At 57.9% G+C, this 22,498-nt stretch overlaps 2 protein-coding genes across 9 annotated transcripts; one reads left to right on the top strand and one right to left on the bottom strand.

Annotated features, from left to right (window-relative positions):
• The first annotated feature begins 1,582 nt into the window (after nucleotides 1–1,582).
• Nucleotides 1,583–9,243, top strand: HMGA1 (high mobility group AT-hook 1). Of its 6 annotated transcripts, none has more exons than XM_052815696.1 (5): nucleotides 1,583–5,253; nucleotides 5,975–6,080; nucleotides 6,947–7,087; nucleotides 7,527–7,577; nucleotides 8,950–9,243. In XM_052815696.1, the coding sequence occupies exons 1-5, from the start codon at nucleotides 5,228–5,230 to the stop codon at nucleotides 9,001–9,003; spliced, it is 378 nt and encodes a 125-aa protein (XP_052671656.1). In that variant the 5' UTR covers nucleotides 1,583–5,227; the 3' UTR covers nucleotides 9,004–9,243. The 6 variants fall into 6 exon arrangements, with proteins under 6 accessions (XP_052671656.1, XP_052671655.1, XP_052671661.1 ...); XM_052815695.1 differs by having other exon boundaries at nucleotides 1,593–5,253; nucleotides 8,947–9,243; XM_052815701.1 differs by having other exon boundaries at nucleotides 1,654–5,253; nucleotides 6,950–7,030.
• A 1,221-nt stretch (nucleotides 9,244–10,464) lies between these two features.
• Nucleotides 10,465–12,446, bottom strand: SMIM29 (small integral membrane protein 29). Of its 3 annotated transcripts, none has more exons than XM_052815702.1 (5): nucleotides 12,381–12,446; nucleotides 11,646–11,818; nucleotides 11,531–11,556; nucleotides 11,353–11,458; nucleotides 10,465–10,926 (listed from the first exon to the last, which is right to left on the bottom strand). In XM_052815702.1, exons 2-5 carry the CDS (start codon nucleotides 11,754–11,756, stop codon nucleotides 10,864–10,866), a joined length of 306 nt encoding a protein of 101 aa, XP_052671662.1. In that variant the 5' UTR covers nucleotides 11,757–11,818; nucleotides 12,381–12,446; the 3' UTR covers nucleotides 10,465–10,863. The 3 variants fall into 3 exon arrangements, with proteins under 3 accessions (XP_052671662.1, XP_052671663.1, XP_052671664.1); XM_052815703.1 differs by lacking the exon at nucleotides 12,381–12,446 and adding an exon at nucleotides 12,048–12,160; XM_052815704.1 differs by lacking the exon at nucleotides 12,381–12,446 and adding an exon at nucleotides 11,986–12,107.
• Between the last annotated feature and the right edge of the window lie 10,052 nt (nucleotides 12,447–22,498).

Here is a 22,498-nt window from a genome sequence, read left to right as displayed (position 1 = left end):
ACAGGAGGCTTTTGGGGGGGGGATTAACCTGGCAGGGAGGCAGCAAAAGGCAAGAGCACGGTGCTTTGCCCACGGGTGCCGGAGCCGGTGCATGGCACAGCCTCGGCCGGTGCTTGCCCCCGGGGTGATGCCAAACCCCTCCACACCAGCCCAAAACACTGGTTTGCCACTTTGCCAGTGGAGGGGGGGGGCACAGCAGCCGGGGATTTACCCAGCAGCAAGGCCAGGTCGGGAGCATCAAGGGGGGGGCTCAGTCGGGAGCATCCCTGGAGCATCCCTGCCCGGGGAGGGGGGGGGGGGTGGTGTGTCTATGCGTGTGTCTCCCTCCCCCAGCGCTGCCCCCCCCTGCCCCTGGGGGGACCCTCCGCCAGCCTGGGGGCTCGGGGGGGAGGCTTGGGGGGGGGGGAAGCAGCCGCCCTCCCGCCGCAGCCCTTTGAACGGACCTATCGCTCCCGGCCCCGCCGCCGCCCGCCCCCGCCGGCCGTGATGCAGCCCGGCTCCTCCTCCCCCCGCTCCGCAAGGGCTGGAAGCTCCCCTTAGCCTGGTTGCCCTTATTTAATTTCGAGTGTGATTTTGCTATTTTTAGCAGCTGGATCCCCTCCAGTAAGGCTGGGAGCTCGCTCCTTTCCCCCCCCCCCCGCCCTTCTCCCCCCCTGCCCTTCTCCCCCCCCCCCCCCCTTTCCTATTTTTTTTTTTTTCCTCGTTCCCTGCAAATGATTTTGACCCAGCTTCCTTCCTCCTGGAGCAATTTTTTTTTTTCTCTCTCTTTATTATTTATATAAATAAGAGGGGGGCCTGGCTGAGCTGTGGATGCGTGTGTGAGTCGCAGCCTCTCTCTCTGCCTTCTCCTTTCAGATCCGCATTTGCGAGCAGCAGCAGCCGCCGGGAGGGGGGGGGTTTAATTCGCTTCACAACACAGACACGCCAGGAGAAAAAAAAAAAAAAAAATTTTCCAAAAAAACCCAAACAAACCACCCAAAAAAACCCACCCCAAGCACCCAGCTCCGAGATCAAGCTGACTGTGAGTGCCGGCCTTCCTCTTTCCTTTCTGCTCCGGGGGGTGCGGGGGAGGACTGGGGGGTGCTGGGGGGGGGGTGCTGGGGGGGTTGGGGGGGGCCGGGGCTCTGTTCCCCCCCTCTCCGCATGCTGTGCACGATCGCCCCCGGTTTGCTCTGTATTTGCAAGGACGCGTGTGTGCGTGCGGCGGGCCGGCTCTGCAATGCCTCTCTTTATTATTCTTGTTATTAATTCTTGTTATTAATAGGGTGATGCACCTGGCGGGGCTGCCGGGGAGGGGGGGGGGGGAATGATGACGGGACGGGGGTCCCCGCTGCCGGTTTTTCCCGGCTCGCCGGGACTTTTTCTCCACTTACTCGGTTTCGGGTGATGCAAACGCCCCGCACCGCCCGGGGGGGGGGGGGACCCCGCACGACCCCGGGGTGCAGCCGCCGGTACTGGGGACCCCCCCCCGGGCTCTCAGGGTGCGTTGTGGGGGTGGGGGGGGCGGTGCAAGGTGCTTGGGGGTGGATGTAGGGTGCGTGGGGATGGGACTGTGCAAGGTGCGTGGGCTCAGGATCCGTGCGTGGGGCTGGTGCAAGGTGCGTGGGGCCGGTGGAAGGGGCCGGGCCAGGCCCGGCTCAAGGAGGGAGATGGGGGGGGGCAAACAAGTCGGTGCAAAGTTGCGATGCTGGGGCCTCAGTCGCCCACCCCCCGGGACAGCAGCCCATGCTGCTCCCCGCTGCGAGACCGGGGGGCCCCGCACCCCCTGCACCCAGCCCTTCCCTGGGGCGGGGGGGGGAGATGCCACACAGGGCTGGCTCCACCCGGGGTTTTATTATACCCCGCAGGACAGGGGCTTCACAAAGCGTGTGATGGTGCCCTTCCTGCCTCTTTTCTTTCTCCCCCACCTCCCTCCTTCCTTTCTTTTATCACTTCCTTTTATTATGCATGCCCAGGAAGGAAGGGGGGGTGGACTTTCCTTAATAGCAGGCCTGGGGGGGCTTCAAAGCAGCCCCATGGAGGCCTTGTCCTAATGAGGAGCCGCGCACATCCCTTCCCAGCCCTCGCACCCCTGCCGAACAGGCTCTTCAACTTCTGCTCCACTATTTCTTCCCCTCCTCCCTCTCCCGTCCTCCCTCTGCCAGGAGGTGCGGCCGGGATCCTTCTCCAGCCGCAATCAGGCTAGATTTCCTGGGCGTGAAGAGATTTATTTATTATTATTTCTTTTTTTTTTTTAAGATCTAAGCCACCGCCTGTCTCCCTGGGCTGGCTTGTTTAATCTAAGAGTAGGTGGCAGGAGCAGGGGATTTATGGGGTTATTTGCAAGGAGAGGTGTAAGCCAGCGCGGGCGGGTGGGGGGAGGCAGGAGCAGGCCCAGGGACAGCGAGGAGCATCGCTCCGAGGGGTCAGGTTGTCTCTTTTGCAACCCAGCCGTCGCTTGTGCAAGAGGTGGCTGCTGAGAACGGCCCAGCTCGTGTCGTGGAGCAGAGGGAGCCGACGGGGCTGGGAGAGGAAAGCCCGGCTGCTCACCATCCATAGGGATGGAGAGAGGAGGAGTTTTTCATCCCCCAGCTCCATCGATCGAGAGGCAGATGTAGCCCCTCCACCTCCAAACCTTGCAGAGATTTATCCCTCCCAGCCTCTGGGAGCCCGGCAGTCCCCTGCCCTCATCTCCAACCGATTCCTCCCTGCGTGGAAAGGTTTCTTTCTCAGCTGCTTCCTTTCCTCCATGGCAACACAGCTGCTCCCTCCCTCCTATAAGGTTTTGATTCACACGAGTGGGGCCGGAGCTGCTTCCCGCGGTGTGCCCGGCACCGTCCCACGGGCTCGGGGTGCTCCCGGGCCCTGGCAGGTGCCGCCAAGCCGGGGAGCATCGTGCCGAACCGGGGCCGCTCTCGGGAAGAGGGGTGTTGGCCGAGAAGGTGCTGGGGTGGGAGAGAGGAGCATCCCTGGTCTCCCACCCAAGCATCCTCCTCCTCATCCCCCTCTGCTGGAGCAGGACATGGAGCCCCCGGTCCTCTGGGGTGGATTCAGCTCTGGAGTCCCTGGGGAGAGCTCGGAGGTGGTGGAGGGACGGGTGGGATGTGCACGTGCTTTTCCCAGCACCCACAACTTTGTGGTGGCAGGCTCTGGCTCGGGGGGCCATCCCTGGTGGCATCCCACCGAAGGGGAGGGTGCCCACAGCATCCCTGGCCGGAGCCGCTTCGTGGGGCCGGTGCCCGTCCCCGGTGGGGCGGAGGAGAGCATGGCAGGGTGGGGGCCATACTGGGCCCATCTGTTTCCAGCTACAGGAGAGGGTACGGCATGGCTCGGAGGCTGCATTTCCTCTGGCAAAGATTGACTTAAAAAGAGACAAACCCAGCCCAGCCCCTGGTCAGCCGGCCGGCATTTTTCTTTCCTAAATCTAAACCATACTTTTTTTTTTTTTTCTAAGAGACTTCTTGAAGGGCTCTGGGATGCTGTGAGTAATATTTTCGGGGTGTTTACACGACAGCATGGTTTCTGTCTCCCAAAAAAAAAAAAAAAAAGAATCCGAGGGTGGTTTTTGTTGTTGTTTTGCACTCGTGAGTCACTTCCAGAGGGGAGCGGGAGCTGACGCGTGTTTTTTAAAAAGCCTCGAAGGTCTGAGCACAGCTCCTTGCACTGCACATCTCGCCTGCACCCGCTCCAGCCTCCCCGATGTGGCTCAGTGTCCCTGGGGGGGCTTAGCACCCTGGCTGTCCCACTCTCCCCAGTAGCACTGTCCCAGCTGCTCTAACACCATCCAGATTGAAACCAGTTGCTCAAAACTAAGCGTTATTAACCCTGTAGGCAGAGGTAGGGAGAATGTCTCCGTCTTTGCACGTAGACTGGGCAAACAACCTCGTACCTGCAGGAGAAGCCGGGCTGGGGGGCTGCCATGCTCCAGAGATGTGGGTTGGACCCAGGGCAGGGATGCAGGGACAGTCCCCAGAGGGAAAAGTGGCCCGGGGGGGTTGCACCATCCATCCCAGAGCAAGTCTGTGATTTTCTAGCTAAGTCTCCCAGGTAGCTCTAAACCCTGTGCTTATGGGCAGCGAGATCGGGACACTGCTCTCGCCACCCTATTTCTGCTGGGAAATAATCATATCACTGCTCTGAGCAGGTGCCCCCCCCACCCTGCATAGCCATGGTCGCTTGACTGAGGAGCCGAGCAGGCACCCTGTGCTCGGGGTCACCGGTAAGCGCCGGGGCTGTGGTAGCAATCCTGCTCCCTTCCAGTCCGGAGCCCATCCTCCTGGCTCCTGGGCTGGGAGCTGGATTTGGAACCGGCCCCACGGCTCTGGAAAAACAGGTTTTCCCTACGCCCCTGGGGAAGCATCAAGGTGGAGAGGGGACGATGGAGCCTCTTCTTCTGTGGGATTTCCCCAGGAGCAAGGAAAGCCATCCAGCCCTTTGGGATGTGCACAGAGGTGGGGACAACCCCGTGTCCCCAGGACAAGTGCCAGGTGGTGCCTGTCCCTAAACCCAGCTGGGGTGGCAGGAGCAGGGTCAGGGGTTGCAGCATCCCACCCTGGGTGCAGCAGTGCTGGGTATCGAGGTGGGGTGGAGGGAGCAGGGCTGTGGGAGCCTACACCACCCTTCCAGGGCCCTGGGACCCCCGTGGGGATGCCCGGAGGCCCCCAGTGCCGTTCCATCGCTCATCCTGTTCCAACTTGCCAGTGCTGACAGAGCGTCTGGGATTTCAAGGACTCCAGATTAAATCTGGAGCTGCTCTCCTCCTTTTGGGGAAAGGGGATGGGCTCTGTGGGAAGACCTGGCCAAGATGCTGCTCCCCAAATGCCTGTTGGGGACCGTGAGAGCTGCCTTAGCACTGGGGCACTGGCTAATTCAGCGGGGTGTCCGTGCTGCGGGCTTTGGGGCAGGATCCTGCCTGGCAGCTGGTTTGTTTTGCTCCCCAGCCGGTGATGGGAGGATGCAGGTTGCATTCCCGGGAGGGATGCAGCTGCAAATCCAGCCTGGGGGAGGGCAGAGAGCAGGGATGGGTGAGATGGGGAGGGAGGTCTGAGCACCCAAAGCCTCACCCAGCCAGCACCACCACGTGGGGCCGGTCACTGGGGCCACGAGAGTGGGAAGAGGCACCAGGGTCCCACTGCTGGAGTCCGGCCCTGCAGCCTCAGACACGTTGCTCCGTCCCAGTGCGTCGGTGTTGGCCTGGGCTCATTGCACCGGAGTATTGCCACGAGCCACCGGCGGTGCGAGGGGACACATGGCGGGGACTGGCACGGGCCAAAGGTCTGTTTGCAGGAGGGAACGCGGGTGCAGCAGGGGTGGTTTTGCAGATACTGGATTTGCAGCAGCGGGAGGAAGGGTCATGCCTGCCTGAGGTGCTCCGTGTTTCTGGGGCAGGAAAGCCCTGCACCCCACGGCGTGGTGCTGCCGAATGGGCTTGGCGAGTTAAAAAATACACATGGTGGTCTCTTCTAGGTATAACTCTTAGTGATGCTTTTGGTTTCTCCACTGCGGGCCCTGCCAGCCCTGGCAGTGCCCTGGGCACAGGCTGGTCCCCGCTCCACGCAGGGAGAGGAGCAGGACGCAGGCGAGCCTCCAGGAAGGGCTGGAGTAGGGCAGAAGCTGCTCATTTCAGCTGAATTTTAATTCTAAGAGGTGTTCTTAGAGGGGGGACCCCGGTCCTTGTCACCTCCTGTCCACGCTGATACCCCACCGGCCACCCCCATCCCCACAGAGGGGCCAGGCAGCAGCTGGGGGGGGTGAGCATCCTTACCCGGGGGGGGGAACGGGCAGCCGGGGCAGGGGCATGGCCGTGGCCGGGCTGACTCTGCGGGAGGCTCCGGCAGCTCCGCTTGTCCCTCGCAGCCCCGTGAGTCAATTCCGTGGCCCCCAGTGCCCACCTGCTCTGGGGCAAGGGGTGGGGGGAGAGGCACCGGTCGGCACGGTGAGCCATCGCTGACTGACCTTCCTCCCCCCTTCTGCTCCTCCTCACTGCTGCTGGAAGGACGATGAGTGAATCCAGCGCCAAATCCAGCCAGCCTCTGGCCTCCAAAGGGGAGAAGGACGTGTCGGAGAAGAGGGGCCGGGGGCGGCCCAGGAAGAAGCCGCAGGTATGTGGGGACCCCTGGGAGGAAGGGGGGTGGGGGGGCACCCCACGGGGCAGCTCTGCCCACAGCGATGCCCTCAGGGGCTGGGCACCCCCAGGCTATGGGACAGCAAGAAACCCCCCCACTCGCACCCCAGCAGCATCCCCTGGGCAGGGATGGGGATGCCCATGGTGCAGCCCCCCATTACCTTCCCTTGGGCAGCACTGCCCGGGTGCTTACCAGCAGGAAAAACCCTCCTGGGGGGCTTCACAGCCCCCCCCACCACCAACCCTGCAACACCCCAGAGCTCCTCCTCACCCAGGGAAGGGCTCAGGGCCTCCCTTTGCTCCTCCCCGGGCTGCAGCTGAATCTGCCTTTGCAGACTGGCTAATTAAAGCCCCATTAGCAAAAGCTGCTCAGAGGGATAAGATGCTGCCAGAGCCTTTATAGTGCCAACCCCCCCAACCCTCCCCGGGGCACGTGGGGGTTTGTGCACATCGTTTTCCTGCAGAAAAGGTGTTTTGTCGGTTGCCCAACACTTTGCCAGGCAGCCACACCGGCAGCAAGTTGGGGTTCGGGGCTGAGAAACCGGCACGGACCATCCGGCTAAGCCGAGCGATTAATGCCGGGGTGGGACAGGTCACGTACGCGCTCGGCTGAAGGACGAGCAGGAGCCTGTGCCTGGCGCCTGACCGCTGATCCCAGTGCAACCAGTCCTCCCAGTACCACACTCAAGAGCATCTCTGCCCCGGCGGGTTCTGCTGGGGAGAACGGGGCTCCCAGCCCGGAGCATCCCTGGGGTGCACTGCTGTACCGGGAGCTGCTCTGGGCATGGATCCCTCCCTGGGGACCCCCAATCTGTAGTGACCCCCACTCTGTTCTCCCTCCAGCAGGAGCCCAGCGAGGCCCCGACCCCCAAGAGACCCCGCGGACGGCCGAAGGGCAGTAAAAACAAGGCCACCCCGAAAGGCAGGGTAGGTGGCTGGGGACGGGGGCTGCTCCGGCCAAGCAGCCGTGCGCTGGGACGACAGGTCCGTTTTGAGCTCAATTATAGACAATTCAGGGCAAATCTACTCCTGGGGGGGGGGTGGTGGTGGTCTCAGTGCTGGCCCCCAAAGAAGGTGGGGTGGGAGGGCAGGGACTGCGTGTCAGCATGTGGACACCCGTAATAAACCCTGTTTGCAAAACACGCGACTCACATCCTGCGCCCGCCTCGTGAGTCACGGGGCCGGGGCCGTCCTGGTGCTGGAAGCCAGCGGCAAGGGGGGCTGGGGGGGGGACTGGCTGTGGCCCCAGGGCCACCTGAGTGCAGCGGCCCGGGAGATGCCACTGGGGTGATGAATTTGGCAGTCGTGGGTGGGAGGAAGGGGAATGCCGCCTGCCCCCGGTAGCATCCCGAGGACGATGGGACGGCCCCAGCCTGATCAAAATGTCCCTTTTTTTTTTTCATTATTATTATTTTTTGCTCAGAAAGCTGCAGTCACACCAGGGAGAAAACCTCGAGGCCGACCCAAAAAATCGGTGAGTGGGCTTTTCCCTTCCTTCCCCCATCCTGGCTGAATGCTGGGCACTTTGTGGGTAGAGCAGCCCCCACGGCTGTCCCCACAGGCGTGGGGTAGATGCTGCCGGGCTGGAGAAGAGCAGAGCAGTGAGCTAAAAAGGGCCACGGCGTGGCACAGGATGGGCTCCGAACCCGGCCATGCCATGTCCCAGTGCTGGTGCTGGGGGGACCGAGCCATCCCGGCTCCCCACAGCCCCGGGAGCAGCACGCAGGAGGTGGCTGGTCCTGCCTCGGTGGCACACTGGCACACGCCTGCCCAGGTGCCCGCCGTGTCACCGGCACGGCATTCCTGCAGCCTGCATGTGCAGCAACCCCCCCACACACACACTACAGCCACCCTCTTATTTTGTGCTTTCCCTCCTCCATTTCATTTTCCCCCTCCTCGGTTTGCAGCCCCACGGGAGCTCGGGTGGCTGCTGGGCACCCAGGAGCATCACCCGGACGGTTGGGAGCAGGTTCCTCTCCCTTCCCGGCATGTACATCCCACTGTCCCCAGCCCCGAGGCCACATCCCTGTGCCCAGGAGCTGCCACCAGGCACTGGGACACTTGAGCCACCCAAAAGCATCCTCAGGGTGCGGCTGCTCTGCTCCATGCGGAGTTTTGCCCCTTTTCCCACTTAAATTCTTTGCGGAGGGCGAGGGACCGAGACCAGCTGGGGCTCCAAACCGGGGGGGGGGGGGTCGCATCCTGGGGGGGTCTCCTGCACCGGTGTCACAGCACCAGGGGCTGTTTTGGGGACCCCAGGGCAGGGAGCCAGTTCGGCGGGGTGGGACCGAGCCTGTCCCATGCCAGCGGGGCTGTGCCGGGGACACCGTGTCCCGCTTTGGCAGCCGCCGGCCGCGGTGGCTTTTTTATGAATGAAGCGGGAGGAAGCGGGGGCCGGTGCTGAGTCACGCTCCCACTCAGCCCTGACTCACCGCCGCGTGCGGGGCCACGATGCTCACGGCCGCCCACCCCGGCGTGAGGGGTCGGACACGGACGGTCGGTCCTGCCACCACCGGCGCTCCTCTGGTGGCAATTGGGGACACGGCCGTGGGGCTGGGGACCGCGGTCTCACGCTCGCAGGGGGTGCATGCACCCAGGGTGTGCGGCTCCCCCCCTCCTCGCTGTGAGCCCACCCGGGGGGGTTCTTACCTGGGATTTAACCCGTAACGGTTAAAGCTGGAGCAAGGGCCAGTCCCCAGATCCAGGAGGGTGCTGGTGCCTCAGTTTCCCTCTTTGCACAAGGGGCGTGATGTGCTTGGCCAGCCCTTCATCCAGGGACGATGGGGGGGTGACTGCAGCCCCTGGCACCCCCCCCCCCCCAACCACACTCCCTTACCTGGCAGCAGCAGGACGAAGAGGAGGTGAACATTTCCCAGGAGTCATCCGAGGAGGAGCAGTGAAACCTCCCCGACCGGCGCTACCTCATCGCCCGACGGTCCCGCGTCCTCGGCGGCCGGGGGGAGAGGGACGGGGAGAAACCCACTGTGCCGCCCTGGCTTTTTCCTCCTCCCTCTTCCACTCCTTCCTCATCCTCAGACAACGGCAGCACTGGAAAATGGCCCAACCCAGGTGGCCCCCGCAGCCCCCCACCCGGGGGGGGGGGGCTGGAGGGGGGGCACCCACCCCGGCTCCCCCTTCTCCCCAGCGCTGGGTTTTGGGGCAGCCCCACTGGCAAAGGGGGTCCCTGGCAAAGAGCCGGGGCTGGGACCCCCTGCCTTTGCTGCCCCCCCCCAAGGCAGTGATCTCACCCACCCAAAGTGGGTGCTGGTTGCCCCCCCCCCCGCACCGGGCTTTGCCACAGGGAAGAGATTGGGGGGGGGGTGTCAGCGAAGGTAAGACCCTCCCCAAATGCATTAGACCTTCGCTCTGGCCTGCTGTTACCCCAGGCAAACCCCCCCTCGTACCCCCCCCCCCCAAATCCTGGGTGACTGCACTGTGTGCGGGAGAGCAGCTCCTGCGGTGATGCCGGGGCCCGGTGCCCATCCCCGGGGGTGCCCGAGCGGGGCCAGCTCAGGGCAGCCCTTTCCTCATAAGTTCTGGTATATATACATTTTTTTTTTTTTTTTAGTACTTTTTTTTTTTTCTTTCATTCACAACTACCTCTGGATATTTAAGTTCCACTCTCTGAACTCACAGACGTGCTGCTGCTGTGCCGGCTGCCGGGGCATCGTAGGCTCCATGTTTCCTTTTTCGGGGGGCCGCGGGGTATTTTTTTCCCCTCTCCTTTTTTGGGCTTTTTTTTCTTTTTTTAAATTGTTATTTTAAGGTCTAGGTTGCTCTGCTGCTGCTGCAAGGGATAGAGGCTGGCAGGGTGGTGGGGTGGGGGGACCACGGGATGCTCCCCCCCACCACACCACCCCCTGCACGACGGCTGCAGCGGGACTGGAGGTCTGTGCCAGGCGGCCCTGGCGCGAGAAAATTGGGGTTTGGTTTGGTTTTTTTTTTTTTCTCCTGGTCCACTGTTAACGACCTTTTGGTTTCCTATTTGCAGTTACTTGAATAAAACATTTTATGGATGTTTGATGCCTCTGCCCTGGACTCTGGCTGGGGTCCAGCCCCTGGCAGCGGGGTGGGAGCAGGTTTTCTCCACGCAGGGAGAGCCCGCAGGCACGGAGCGGCCGCTCCGCACGGTACCTCCTCCGCAGGGACATCCGCGATGGTGCCAGCCATCCTCCGCGGGGACAGACGGGAGCTGCCGATGGAAACAGAAACAGGCAAAACCCTGCTGTCCCCCCCCCCCAAAACTCCCGTCCTCGGCTCCTTATTACTAAACCGCGTCATGATGCTGCTGAGGCAGGGACGCGTGATGCTGACCCGTGGGCCGGCAGCGCTTGTGCTGCTGAAAACTCTTCTTGGCCGAATGCAGAGAAAGACGTTTATTTGCTCCAGCACATGCCGCGTTGCTCCTCCACAGGCATCCTGCCCTCCGTGCCCGGCAAAGCCCCGGCACCCGGCTGCTCCCTCGCCGGGGTGCCAGCCCCGGCCGTCCTGCTCAGTGCATTTTAAAGGACTGGTGGGGTGGTTCAAGAAAAAAAAAAAAAAAAAAAAAGGCAAAAACAGGTGCCGAGGCGGGACATAACTCGTTATCGTCAGTGCTCACAAGGTGGGATCGCTCCTGGGCAAAAGCCGCCGGTATCGCCAATGCCACCGCGGGCGCATCCTGCCCTTCGTGGCAGACGGCGAAGGCAGCAGCGCCGGTGCTGACACCGTCCTCCCTTGCCTCCTGCGGGCAGGATTCGGCCCCAGCTCTCCGGCCAACATCAGGCCTTCCAGTCCCCGCGCGGGGGCCGATGGGGCGAGGGTCCCCCCCAGCCCGGCACCACCTGCAACAGAGAGCGTGCCCTCAGCACGCCGGGCGGCTTTGGGAGGGGACGGTGGGTGGCCCCAGTCCAGACACCCGCCGGTGCCAAGCCGGGGGGCAAAGCAACCCCAAATGGCATCAGGGTGCGTGGAGAAGCCCCTGGCTCACAGGCACAGCCCGACCCTCCCAAAAACCTTTAGATTATACCCAAACCTCCGCCTGGCTCCCAGAGCCCGGTGCTCCCTCGGGGCAGGCTGGCCCCGTGAGCTCCCACCCAGGCTTAACAGCCCCCGTGGGCTCCCGAACGCTAATTTTTCCTGCAAAAAATAGATAAATAGCAATTCCCAGCAGCACCGTGCATGGCTGGCGAGTGACCCACAGAGCCACCCCACCCGTACCCGACCCCCAAAACCAAACTCCCGTCCCCAAAACGCAGCGGGTCACCCACCCGGGTGTCCTCCGCCTCCACCAGCAGCTCCTGCTCGGATTCCTGCAGCTCCTCGGCCGGGTCGTAGCTGTACATGGGCAGCAGCCGGTGGCGCAGGCGGTCAAACCTGGCAGGGGGACGGCGGCTGAGCGGTGACCGGTCCCACATCCCCCCCCCCCAAAACCAGCCCCACGCTCACCTCCGCTTCTTCTGGACGTACATCACCTACAAGGAGAGCAGGAGAAGGCGTGAGCGGGCTCGGGACGGTGTGTCGTGTGTCGTGTGTCCCCTCCCGGCCATGCCCACCCACTCACCGCAGCCAGGAGGGCGCCGAGGAGGGTGACGAGGAGGAAGGGTCCCAGGACGTAGCCCACCAGAGAGTCGCCCACCGTACCCGGGGCCGTGGGGGCTGTGGTGTTGCTCATGACCCAGCGCCGGCTCCTCTCCGCATGGGGACGTGGGTGTCCGGCCCCGCCGGACGGGACGTCTGCGAACCCACAACCGCCCCCGTAATAACCCACCAACCTGGTAATAACCAACTGCCCCAGTAATAACCCACTATCCCGGTAATAACCCACTATCCCAGTAATAACCCACTGCCCCAGTAAAAACCTACCGCCCCAACAAAAACCCACCGACCCAGTAAAAACCCACCGACCCAGTAAAAACCCCTGAGGCCGGGCAGGAACGGGGAGGGGGGGTCCCGGTGCACACACCCCAGCCAGGACGATGCTCCCCGGGACACGGACAACCCCGGGCGGCAGCAGCGGGGTACCCAACGCCCGTGGAGCCCCACTCGGGGCCGGGGGAGGCCAGCGTGGGGGCTCACCCCGCAGGAGGACCGGGGGGGGGTGCGGGAACGGGCCAAGCGGGGCGAGCACCGGCAGCACCCCCTCACCGGGCTCTGCCCCCCCCCGCACCCACGCGGGACACTCCGCCCCCCGCCCCCCCCTCCCTAATTCCAGCCCCCCCCCACTCCCGGCTGCATTCCGCCCCCCTCCCCCCCCCCATTGCATCCCCGCGCACCGCCCCGCCCCGCCCCGCCCCACCTGCGCGCGCCGCGCACCGCCCGCGCCCGGAACCTGCGCGGCGCGTGACGGGTGGGGCGGGGTAATGGGTGGGGCAATGGGCGGGGCTCGGGGCGGGGCGGTGGCAGCGCGGGGTCGGTAGGGGGCAGCAGAGACCGGGCGGGGGGGGTGAAGGAGGGAAGGGAAAAACTGGGGAGGGGAGGAGAAAAAAGGGAAAAGGGGAAAGAAAACCAGGAAAAATGGAAAACGGGGGGAAGGGAAGAAGGAAAAAACCCGGGAAAACAGAGAAAAGGGAGGGGAAGGACGCGGGGGGGGCACAGGGAGGGGTGAGAGGATGGGTGGATGGACAGATGGCAGGATGGAGGGAGGGATGGGGGGACGGGACGGGGGGGACACGGCCGGAGAGGTGGGTGCACACCTGGGGGAGTGGGTGGGTGACGAGACAGAGGGATGGACGGGTAGGTGGACAGATGGACGGGTGACAGACGGATGATGGACGGATGACGGATGATGGACGGATGGGCGCACGCCAGGGGTGGTAGGTGCATCCCTGCACCATTAGTTGGGTGGATGGATGGACAGAGGCACGGATGGACAGAGGGATGGAGATGCAGGCACAGACCCGCGGGGGCCGGAGAAGGCCAGGGTCCCAGTGGGTGCAGGCACACAGGCTGGCCGGGCACGGTCACCTGTGGCGGCGGATGCCGTGGGTCCCCTCCCCGGCTGGGGGCTCATGCTGCGGCCGATCCCCCCGGAGCCCGGACCCGCAGGGACCCCAGGACCCCGGGCAGGGCCTGTCATGGTGCCGGCGGTGCCACCCACGGCAGAGCCCCTGCCCGGTGGCAGTGTCCCAGCCCTGATCCCTGGCCGAAGGGCTAATCCGCTTTGCCCGTGCGGGGACCAGATGGCCCTGCTAAGTGGGTCAGGCGGCAGCAGGGGACACTGGGGAGCAAGGAGCCCCATTTTGCTTCCCGATAGCTAAAACAAAATAACAATCAAGTGACACGAGGTGGGAAAGAGGAGCCTGGAAATGGCAGAGATGGGGGGAGCACAGCCCCCGGTGCCCAGGCTGGTGGCAGGACGGGGCTCGGTGCCACCACAGAGCACCGAGAGCATCCTGCGCCAGCGGGATGGCAGTGTCGGGGAAAAGCAGCTCCCACCCTGCAGCCCCCGGGGTGAACCTGCCCAGCAAGAGGCCAACCAGCCGCACAGCTGAGGTCCTCCTCCTCCTGCCTGTACCGCCTGCCTGTACCACCTGCCCTCACCCCCTGCCCAGCCCACGGCCCATGATTTTTTTCACCTCCTGGTCCCTGCACCAGCCCAGGGATGGGACTCGGGGACCATGCCGATGCAGCATGGCCACAGGGGACTCTGGGGACGCAGGAGCGGAGATGCCCTTGGCCAGGCACGGTGCGGAGCAGGGGATGCCAGGGCCCCTCCTGGAGGGTGGGAAGGGGTCGGGGTGGCTCGCCCCCATGCTGGAGGGATCCCCCAGCCCAGAAAAGGGCACCAGCTGTCCTGAGAGCACCTGACGCCTGCTGTCCCCAGTGTCCCGTTGTCCCCAGTGGTCCCACTGGCCCTGGCAGCCCTGCTGTCCACAGCACCCTCACAGACCCCACTGTCCCCAGTGGTCGCACTGGTCCCATTGTCCATGTTGTCCCTCCCTGCCCCATACAGTCTTCCCAAACCAGCCACAGCCTCAGCCCTCCTGGCCCCCCCACATTCCCCAAACCCATCCTGGAGGACCATCACCTCCATCCCAGCACCCATCTCGCAGTGGGAGCCGGGGCTTCAGTAGCACTGGGGGAGGCAGATCCGGGGGGGTCAGCGCTGGCGAGAGGGGTCTGGGGGAGCCTCGCACCCTGAGTGGGACATCACCCCTGTGTGAGCAGCAGCAGCTCTCCTCGCAGCCCATCTTCATGCCCGAAGGGGCCAGAATCCAGCCAGCACCGCTGCAATGGGGGAAACGCACGGCAGGGCTGGACCCCCCCAGCCCCTCGCTGCCAGGGCAGGAGCCAGATGAGGCAGTGGGAGCACATCAACACCACGTGGGCCTCCCACTCTGTTGCTGCCCATCCCCTCCCAGCCAGGCACTGCCGTACCACGGCTAAAAATAAAGCCAGCAATTTCTAGGAAAGTTCCTTGGAGAGAGCAAGTGAGCGGGAGCGAGCGTGGGCTGGTGGGAGCACGTGGCCAGCCCAGCCCGGCCTGTGGGGTCCTGGGGGAATGCCTTGGGAGCAGACAAGGGGGGGTCACCAAGCCCCTCTGCATGGCCAGAGGTAGCCCTGGACACTCACATTATCCCCAAATCCCAGGTGAATATTTTTTCCCCATTCACCGCTGCCCAGAGCATCCGGACGAGTGGAGGCTGGGGCAGCGCAGGGGCTGCTCCTCCCTGGGGAAATCTCCCCATTACTTACCCCCAGCGTGGGGGAAGGATGCCGGGGAGCTGAGAGCAGCATCGGCACTCGTCCTGGGGACATGGCACCTTCGTGAGCAGGGTGGGAGGGGTGTCAGACAAGGGGGCAAATTTTTAGCAGGCAATGAGAGCTAGAATAGTCACACGGAGTATTTCTGCTCCAAAATTTGCTGTGAGAGACATCAGCCCCCTCTTCTCCGCTCCCAGCAGATAATTGGGGACAGCTTTGCTGAGCCGCTAAGCTCCCGTTTAAGCAGCTAAGCACGAGTGGCCGGATTTCCAGCCAGTGCATCCCTCCGGCTGCTCACCCGGCCAGAAATACCAGGGTGGGGGGGAAAACACTGCTGCCCATCCCCGCAGGGGCACAGCCCACTCTGGTTCTGCCTTGCCGCATGCCCACGAAGGCGTTAACTCCGCCGTCAGCAGAGATTAATTTTGCCCTCGGCTCCGCTCCACAGCTGCGAACGTGAGGGCGTTATGCATGAGCCGGTGTGTTTTCCCTCGTTGCGATAATGCAGTGCAGGAGAAGCCCAGTTGCATTCAGATCCCAAAGGGAATTTGCAAAGGCGGGGGGGGGGCAGGTAAGAGATGGATCTCCAAATCAGGACACATTCACTTTGCAGATAAACCTTAAGAGCTCCCATGGTTGTATTTAAAGCTGTGATGGGGCTGCACATTAGTGGATCCTGCCCAGCATTTTATTTCACATCCCAAAAGAGGGAGAAACCTCCAACCTGGCTGAGCGAGGGCCAGACCGGAGCCCTGGGAGTTGCATGAAGCCAGTTCACTCTTCCCCAGCCCCAAGGCAAATCTGCTGCACTGGGGCATCCGCAGAGCCCAGCCCCCAAACTGGGGGGAAACGGGGGGGAGGCATTTGGGGTAAGGGACAGCTCCGAGGGGCCGCATTGGGCACCCAAGGGAAAGTTTTGGGAAAGTGGTCAGACTTCGGTAGAGCGTTTGTGCTCGCACACACGTGTAGAGCACAAACACAGCAGGTATTTGCAAGAACGGGGTCCGAAGCAGCTCACGTTATTTTTCCTTGACCTACGCTGGCACCTCTGAACACGTTTCCCACCGTCTCCAGCCCTCGCTGCTCCCCACAGCGCGCTCTGCCGAAGGCCGTCACCGCCAGCTCCCGGCGGGTGCTGGTGCTCTCGGTGCAGGCGGCATCCAGCCTCTCCCACAGCAAGGGGCTATTTCCACATGAAGGGCTCTTGGTAAGGACTTTGTGAAATAGGTGAGCAGCTTTGGAGTCAGGACCACTTCTGCTCCACGAGGCTCTTGGTCAGGACTTGAAACATCTGAATGAATCTATGCCATGCCTTAAAATTCACCCCAGTTTTATTGCAGGGTGCCCTCCCCGCTCAGACGAGCCCATCTCAACACCATGCTGTTGGTGACATCCCTCCAAACTTTCTGCTCCAGACTGTGAATGTACCAAGGCACTTTAGGGAGGGCTTTCTCCTCCAGTGACACTTCATTGCCCGATCTCCAAGAGTGTGAAGTTCACGTACATGGGTAACAGTGCCGGGAAGAAAAGAGACCACGCAGCAAGCAGAGCCGTGTGTGAAATACTGGCGTGTTTATTGGTTGGCACTAGATTACAGCCTACACTCTTGTCAAACTTGCATCCACAAATTTTTTTTTTAATTTTTTTTTTTTTAATCTTTTGAAGACAGTGACGACCTCCCCCTCGCACACAACTCAAACAGAGCAAACACTTTGAGAACGGAACCAGACCGCCAGCTGCCATACATCAGCGCAGCTTCACACCGTCTCAACATCTGGCTCCAAACACACCCAGACTCATTGCGGAAGAGGGACGGGGGTTTGTAATGACACCAGAGCTGAGCATGGAGTGGACAGAGAGCCCTCTGGTCTTTCTGGAAATGCTATGGATGAAAAGGTCAAAATTATGTAGGTATAAGCTATACCTGCCAGCCAAGACTAAGCAGGAGCAAGAGAGCACCTGCGTTATTCATAGGCTCGAACTAAGATCTGAGCCTCAAGGAAAACAAAACATGTTTTCTACTGAATGCATTTGACTTTGAACAAATGTGTCGTAAGTAAGAACAAGTCCAAGCCGGTAAGAAAAAGCATCATCTGAAATGCTAGATTTCCAAAGTGCCCTTGCAGTTGTAAAGTGTTTTTGCAAACCGTTTCAACTTAATATATCATAAAAAAAACCACGTTAACTTTACCAGAAGATTAGAAACACAAAGCACTGGAGTGAGGAACCGAAGTCTGCAGCCAGAAAAATAAACCAAAACAGATTATGGGAATTACAAGTCCAAAACCATCTAGAATTCACAGAGAATTGAGTATTTAACTTATGATTCACTGAAAATCACTGAAAATCTCAGGCTTGTTTTAATTCTAGTAAGTTAGCAAGTTTGTTCTCTACATCAGTTTTCCTCCTCCAAACTCACTGACATTTCCATGTGAAAGCTGGGCAGGCAGCAGAGCTTCCACTGAGATATGCCAACCAACACCACCACGTCACACAGGAGCAGGAAACCCCAGGACATCACTCACCGCGTGCTGCTGCTGCCATCATCCCCCCCACCCCAGGCCTGGACACTTGAATGACTCAGAAAAGTATCTGTAAGGTTTAAAAAAAAAAAACAAACCCAAACATTTTCCATAGGGACTGCTCACGCTGGCGCTGCCAAGCAGGAGAGGTCGGTGCAGGTCAGTACCTGGATCGGTATCAAAGTCTTATCCTTGGTCACGAAGGTGAGTTCGAACGTACCAGCTCAGACATGAACAGAAGAGACAGTCAAAGCCGCGCAGCTTTGATCTCGGAGGTATCTCGGTTCGATAAGGAATGGAAAAGCCTAAGGCAGACAGGCTCATACCCACAGACATCCAGCTCGTGCCGCTCGCAGGGTGATGTACCCTGGTTTTTTATCCCACTGCCAGGCACACGCTCTGATGGGGTCTGGGATCCTGCTCTCCCAGCTCGGGGGTGCTGCCAGGAAGTCTCAGGTACAGAGAGTTCTTGAAAAGACTGAGCAGAAAATGCAAAGTGATCGTTCCAGGTCTTCTGATTTAATAAATATAAAATAGGACATACAGGAAGTTCAGCAAACACTCTTGGACCTCCCAAGGTTAAATTCTGAGGCAATTCCAGAGCCAATTTCTCAAGTATAACTTCAAAATTCTCACTTTCCCACCAAAAAAAAAAAAAGAAAAAAACCCGAAAAAAAACCCCTATCAACTAGCACCAAAAAGAGATTTTACAAATCTCCTAAATACATCTTCAATCCAGTTAAGTGTTCTTTTTCACCCATCTACACCTCTCTCAATTATGTACAGACCTCGTGACACTATACCCAGTAAAACACTACACGTATCTACACACCACCTTCCACCACTGAAGCCAAGAGTCCTCTCTAACTGTATTAAATTCATTCTAACATTGAGAAAAGTGAGGATCATATATATATATATATGTATATATGTACGTTATAGTCTCTAACACTGAGACATGATGAGAGCGTACACCAGAAGCAAGGTCACCTGCATCCCCGGGCTGTGATGTAGCCACTAGATGATGCTATCTTATTAAGCAGGAAGAACAGAGCCAGGAGGGAAAACCGAGTCATTTAAAAGCAGGACCAGAGCAGTCGGTGAATTATACACTGTTGTTGAGTATCCTTATAAGATAAAAGCTCTTCACACCTACAAGTGTCTGCAACAACTTCATTTCTCGGTGCAAGTTTGGCTAAAGAGACCGACAGATTTCAATCTTCTCCCGAGAATCGGCACCAGCCGTAGCTTCCACTCCAGGAAAGTTAAATATTCAAACCTATCTTTCACAAACTCCCAGATCACCCACATTTGCTTTTACTGGATGCTTTGCACAGGTACAAACATTGCATCTGGCTGTCTGTGCTAGATCTGGGAAGGGAACTGAGGATTCCTGACATTCCCTACCCACGTTTTTAGCCACTGAATACTTCGTGTCTGCACAAGGGAAAAAGCAACACTAGCAGATTCCAATCCCTTTTAATTTTTTATAGTTTGCTTTAAGGCACATTCAAGATCACGCTGAATTAAACTGCCTTCTTGCTCAACAGAAATCTGGGAAATGCACACAATGTCCATCTGCCAAGTAAAAAAGCTGATGTGAATGCTTCAATTGCAGCTCCTTTCCAGCCCCCGAACCAGAGCTCTTATCTTCCTCCACAGCAGCGAGACTGAAGGCCATCATCAGAGGACATGCGGCAGGTTGTTTGGGTGCAGCCCTCCACAGCCACCCATGGGCAAAGGAGCTCTGAAGGACAAGCTCCCCCCGGTAAGGCTCTGCCCCTTCCCCACCAGCATCACTCAGCGTTTTTATTTCGCAGCACAGCTCTTAGAAGAACACACCTGCCTTGCTAAGCTGGAACCAAATCAACCTAAGAAAGAACCATGTCCCCAGAATGGAAGAAAAAGGAAACAAATCCCAAAGGATCTATTTTAAAGAGATGCAGAGAGACAGCATATGCATTCACCTGTCCGTGCCACCTTCCTACAGCAAAGCAAGGCAAGAGATGTTATCTGAGGAGAGCCCTGGCTGGGCTCCCTTTACCTGTAAATCTAATAGTTTCTTATAGTGTAACACACACAGAAGAACTCAGTTAAATCACAGCAGGCTTACTATCAAGAACCAACGGCCACTCCCAAGTACTTCTTGCATCTTACCGTACTGAACGTACTGAGCAAGGGATGGGGGGAAGAAATAGCAAGACTTCAACAAGCCAGATACATTCTCCCCACTCTGATCCACGCAGCAGCTTAAAAAAACTCATTATGAAGTGCCCCTCCGTTAAAGCCCATATTTTTATGCCCTTCTATTCGGTTTTAATTACAGTTACTGGCTAACGGAGTTTATCAGTAATACCAGTCTACGACTTCAGCTCTGTTCAACAGCATTAAACACAAACAAGTGAGCTGACCATTAGCAACTTCTGAATTATCTTTTTGCTACAGGTAATGCAACCGCCCTGCATTTACTGAACAGCCTCATTCCGACACTCTCTCTTTGGTAGACTCATCTCAAGATATTTCAGCTGTAAAACCACTCAGAAGGCTACATGCCTTGTTCTGAGAGTTCAAAATCACGAGCAAGTAATATTTACCCTCTCCAGTGCTCATGGCACAGCAGCCAGTGAGAACGACTGCCATCATGTTCTGCACCCTCTCAGCTGTCACTGCCTCAGTCCTAAAGAGTTTTTACAGTTCAAAGTCTAACGCATTTTCAATTTGAAAAAATATCTCTTTTTCAGTTTGCAAAGTAGCCATTAACTCAAAGGAATGTCTTGCCAAATGATATACCTGGAGAGGCAAATGCCAAACCTAGAGAGGCAAATGCCGAACACTCGTACTTCTAAGAAGTCACTGCAGTTCTGAGCAAGGCTTTGCTGAGCTCTGCCAGAGAAGCTCTGGCTAACCCTAAGAAAGCACAAAACAGCTCGGCCAGTGCTGGTAAGAAGTAGAAATGCTATGCAAAGATAAAGGAGGTACAAACCTCCCCTGGCTTTGTAACAATACCGAGTTTCTCTATCACCAATAAACTATTGTCTAGAATTAAACAATCAATCTTTGTGAAGAAACCAAGACATCTTTGTGAAGCGACCAAAAGTACTTTAACAGCACTGAATGCCAGATTTCAGGGAGAATGGGAAAAAACCCCCCTTCTTTCACTCTTCTCTAGGCATCTCTGAGGAAAAGGAGTCACCTCTTGGGCCCAGCAGTGTCATATCACAGCCTCTCACAGCCAGGCAGGAATACCAGCATGCACAGCCATGGGACACACTTATTAAATACTGTGGGAAAGCTTCACCAAACAGAAAATGATGTCTTACTTTTAACTGAAAAAAGGTTCTTCCTTTTGAAATGTGCCTTTGAAAAGCCTCAACATGAGCAAAGTCACATTTGAAACCCCAAAACCATCTCAGAGTAACCACTTCAAGACAAAGGTGCTGTACGTTTTCTACCACACGCAATTTCTAAGCCGACATTAACTAATGCATCGAAATCCCTGTTCCACCATACAAAAACCTCATTTGAAAGAGACTTTCTAGAGCTTGATACATACGATTTCAGCTCCACTAAGTTTAATTACACTTGGCACTCTTCTGCAGAGGGATGTCCACCTACGTCTTGAGTTTTACACATCATTTAAGATCACCAGAAAGGTACGGGATCTGTCTGACAAATCCTGCTAGAAGAATCAAGCAGCAGTTGCTGGAGACATTTGTACCCCGGGGGTGTCTTCCTTTTTTTCCTGCTCCCATGCTGGAGTCAACAAATGCCAGTATACCCGCTACCCAGCATTGGCTTAAACCACCAGCTAACATTTTCCTGCCACAGCAGTAATCTGAGCTGGTCTGTCAAACGCTTCCAGTGACAGGGATCCAGATTTTTAAAGTATTTTGAGGTTTAAAAGATCATCATGCTAAGCAGTGGTATCTAAGCGCTGAATGCACTTCTCTTCTCTCATTAAGGTCTCAAATACGTTTAAAAATCCAGATGGCAGGATGCAACTCCGCTATACGAGGATTTCTAATTTTGACAATACCAGAGGAAGTGAATCAATGTTGAAGAGTGGGAACTGCTCAGAGAACCTCCCCGTGCTGAGCAGCGGGTCTCCCTCTTCCTCTATCACTCATCATCTTGCAATCGCGAGGTGACACTTAGGTGCATAGAGAAATCCAGTACTCGAGTGTTTCAAGGGCCAATAATTTTCCTCCTCTTCCTTGCTGCAGGCAGACTTGCTTCCTGATGTATCAAGAGTGAGGTGTCCTTGTATATACCATGAATACATGTATGAAGAGTGGTAACGGAAAAAGTAATCTTATTAGCGAAATTACCCCCAAGAAGATGCAGAGGACACTGGAAGTTTTTCACAAGACCCCAGGGTTCAGAAGTGTGCCAAAAGGTAATCAACAGTAGCCCCTCTGAGCTGGAGGCTGTCCATCATCAACACGCCCAGCATTTATCCCAATTATCCCAAGCTGGATTTCAGAGAACCCAGACAAGCGTCTGAGACCTGCAACTTGAGGGTGACTTGACAAATTTGTTGCAAACTTGCAGGATGTCTAAATGAAGCATTGGTATTCCTCTGTTTTACCTACGAATACACCAGTGCCAAGTAAGATGGAAGCTATGTTGAAAGCCAAATAAGAACATTATTCTTCAACAGGAAGCTGAGACACATTGTAATGCTCGATTTAAGGGGTCAGGCTAGACACTACATCGTTTGAGGTAAGAATCACACTATCTCCAACACTAGCTCAATATAGCACCAGTTTTAGCAACGCTGGAAGTCCAAGTCTAATCCTACAGGTTTTTTTAGCAGTTGGTCATGACAGCAGCCCTAAGCAGTTTAATCAAGCAGGCACTAGCCTGTACTGCGAAACCCAGAGTGCACGCCGCCCTTTGAACAACTCTTTTGTCACTAATAAAGGTAGTTTGATTGTCGGTCCCAAACCAATTTAACATCATTTTGCATAAAATCGCTTAAACTGCTAGGGCACGCAGCTATACCAGTTACTAGAGAAGAACCTCAGATGCTGAGGAAGATGGTGCAGGGAGAGACTCGGGTAGCACAGGACTAAGGCCTGTTTTGAAATTCGCATCTGTTGAATAAAGGCTATTTCTACCCCAGGAGCTATTTCCAGTTAAGACGACGTACTATCAGCCACTCGATGTTACTGTGTTAACAGCATCA

The sequence above is a fragment of the Harpia harpyja genome, chromosome 19, assembly GCF_026419915.1.
Source record: "Harpia harpyja isolate bHarHar1 chromosome 19, bHarHar1 primary haplotype, whole genome shotgun sequence".
Lineage (NCBI taxonomy): Eukaryota > Metazoa > Chordata > Aves > Accipitriformes > Accipitridae > Harpia > Harpia harpyja.
Note: the sequence above shows the minus strand (reverse complement) of the source record. Positions and strands in the feature narration are given on the sequence as shown.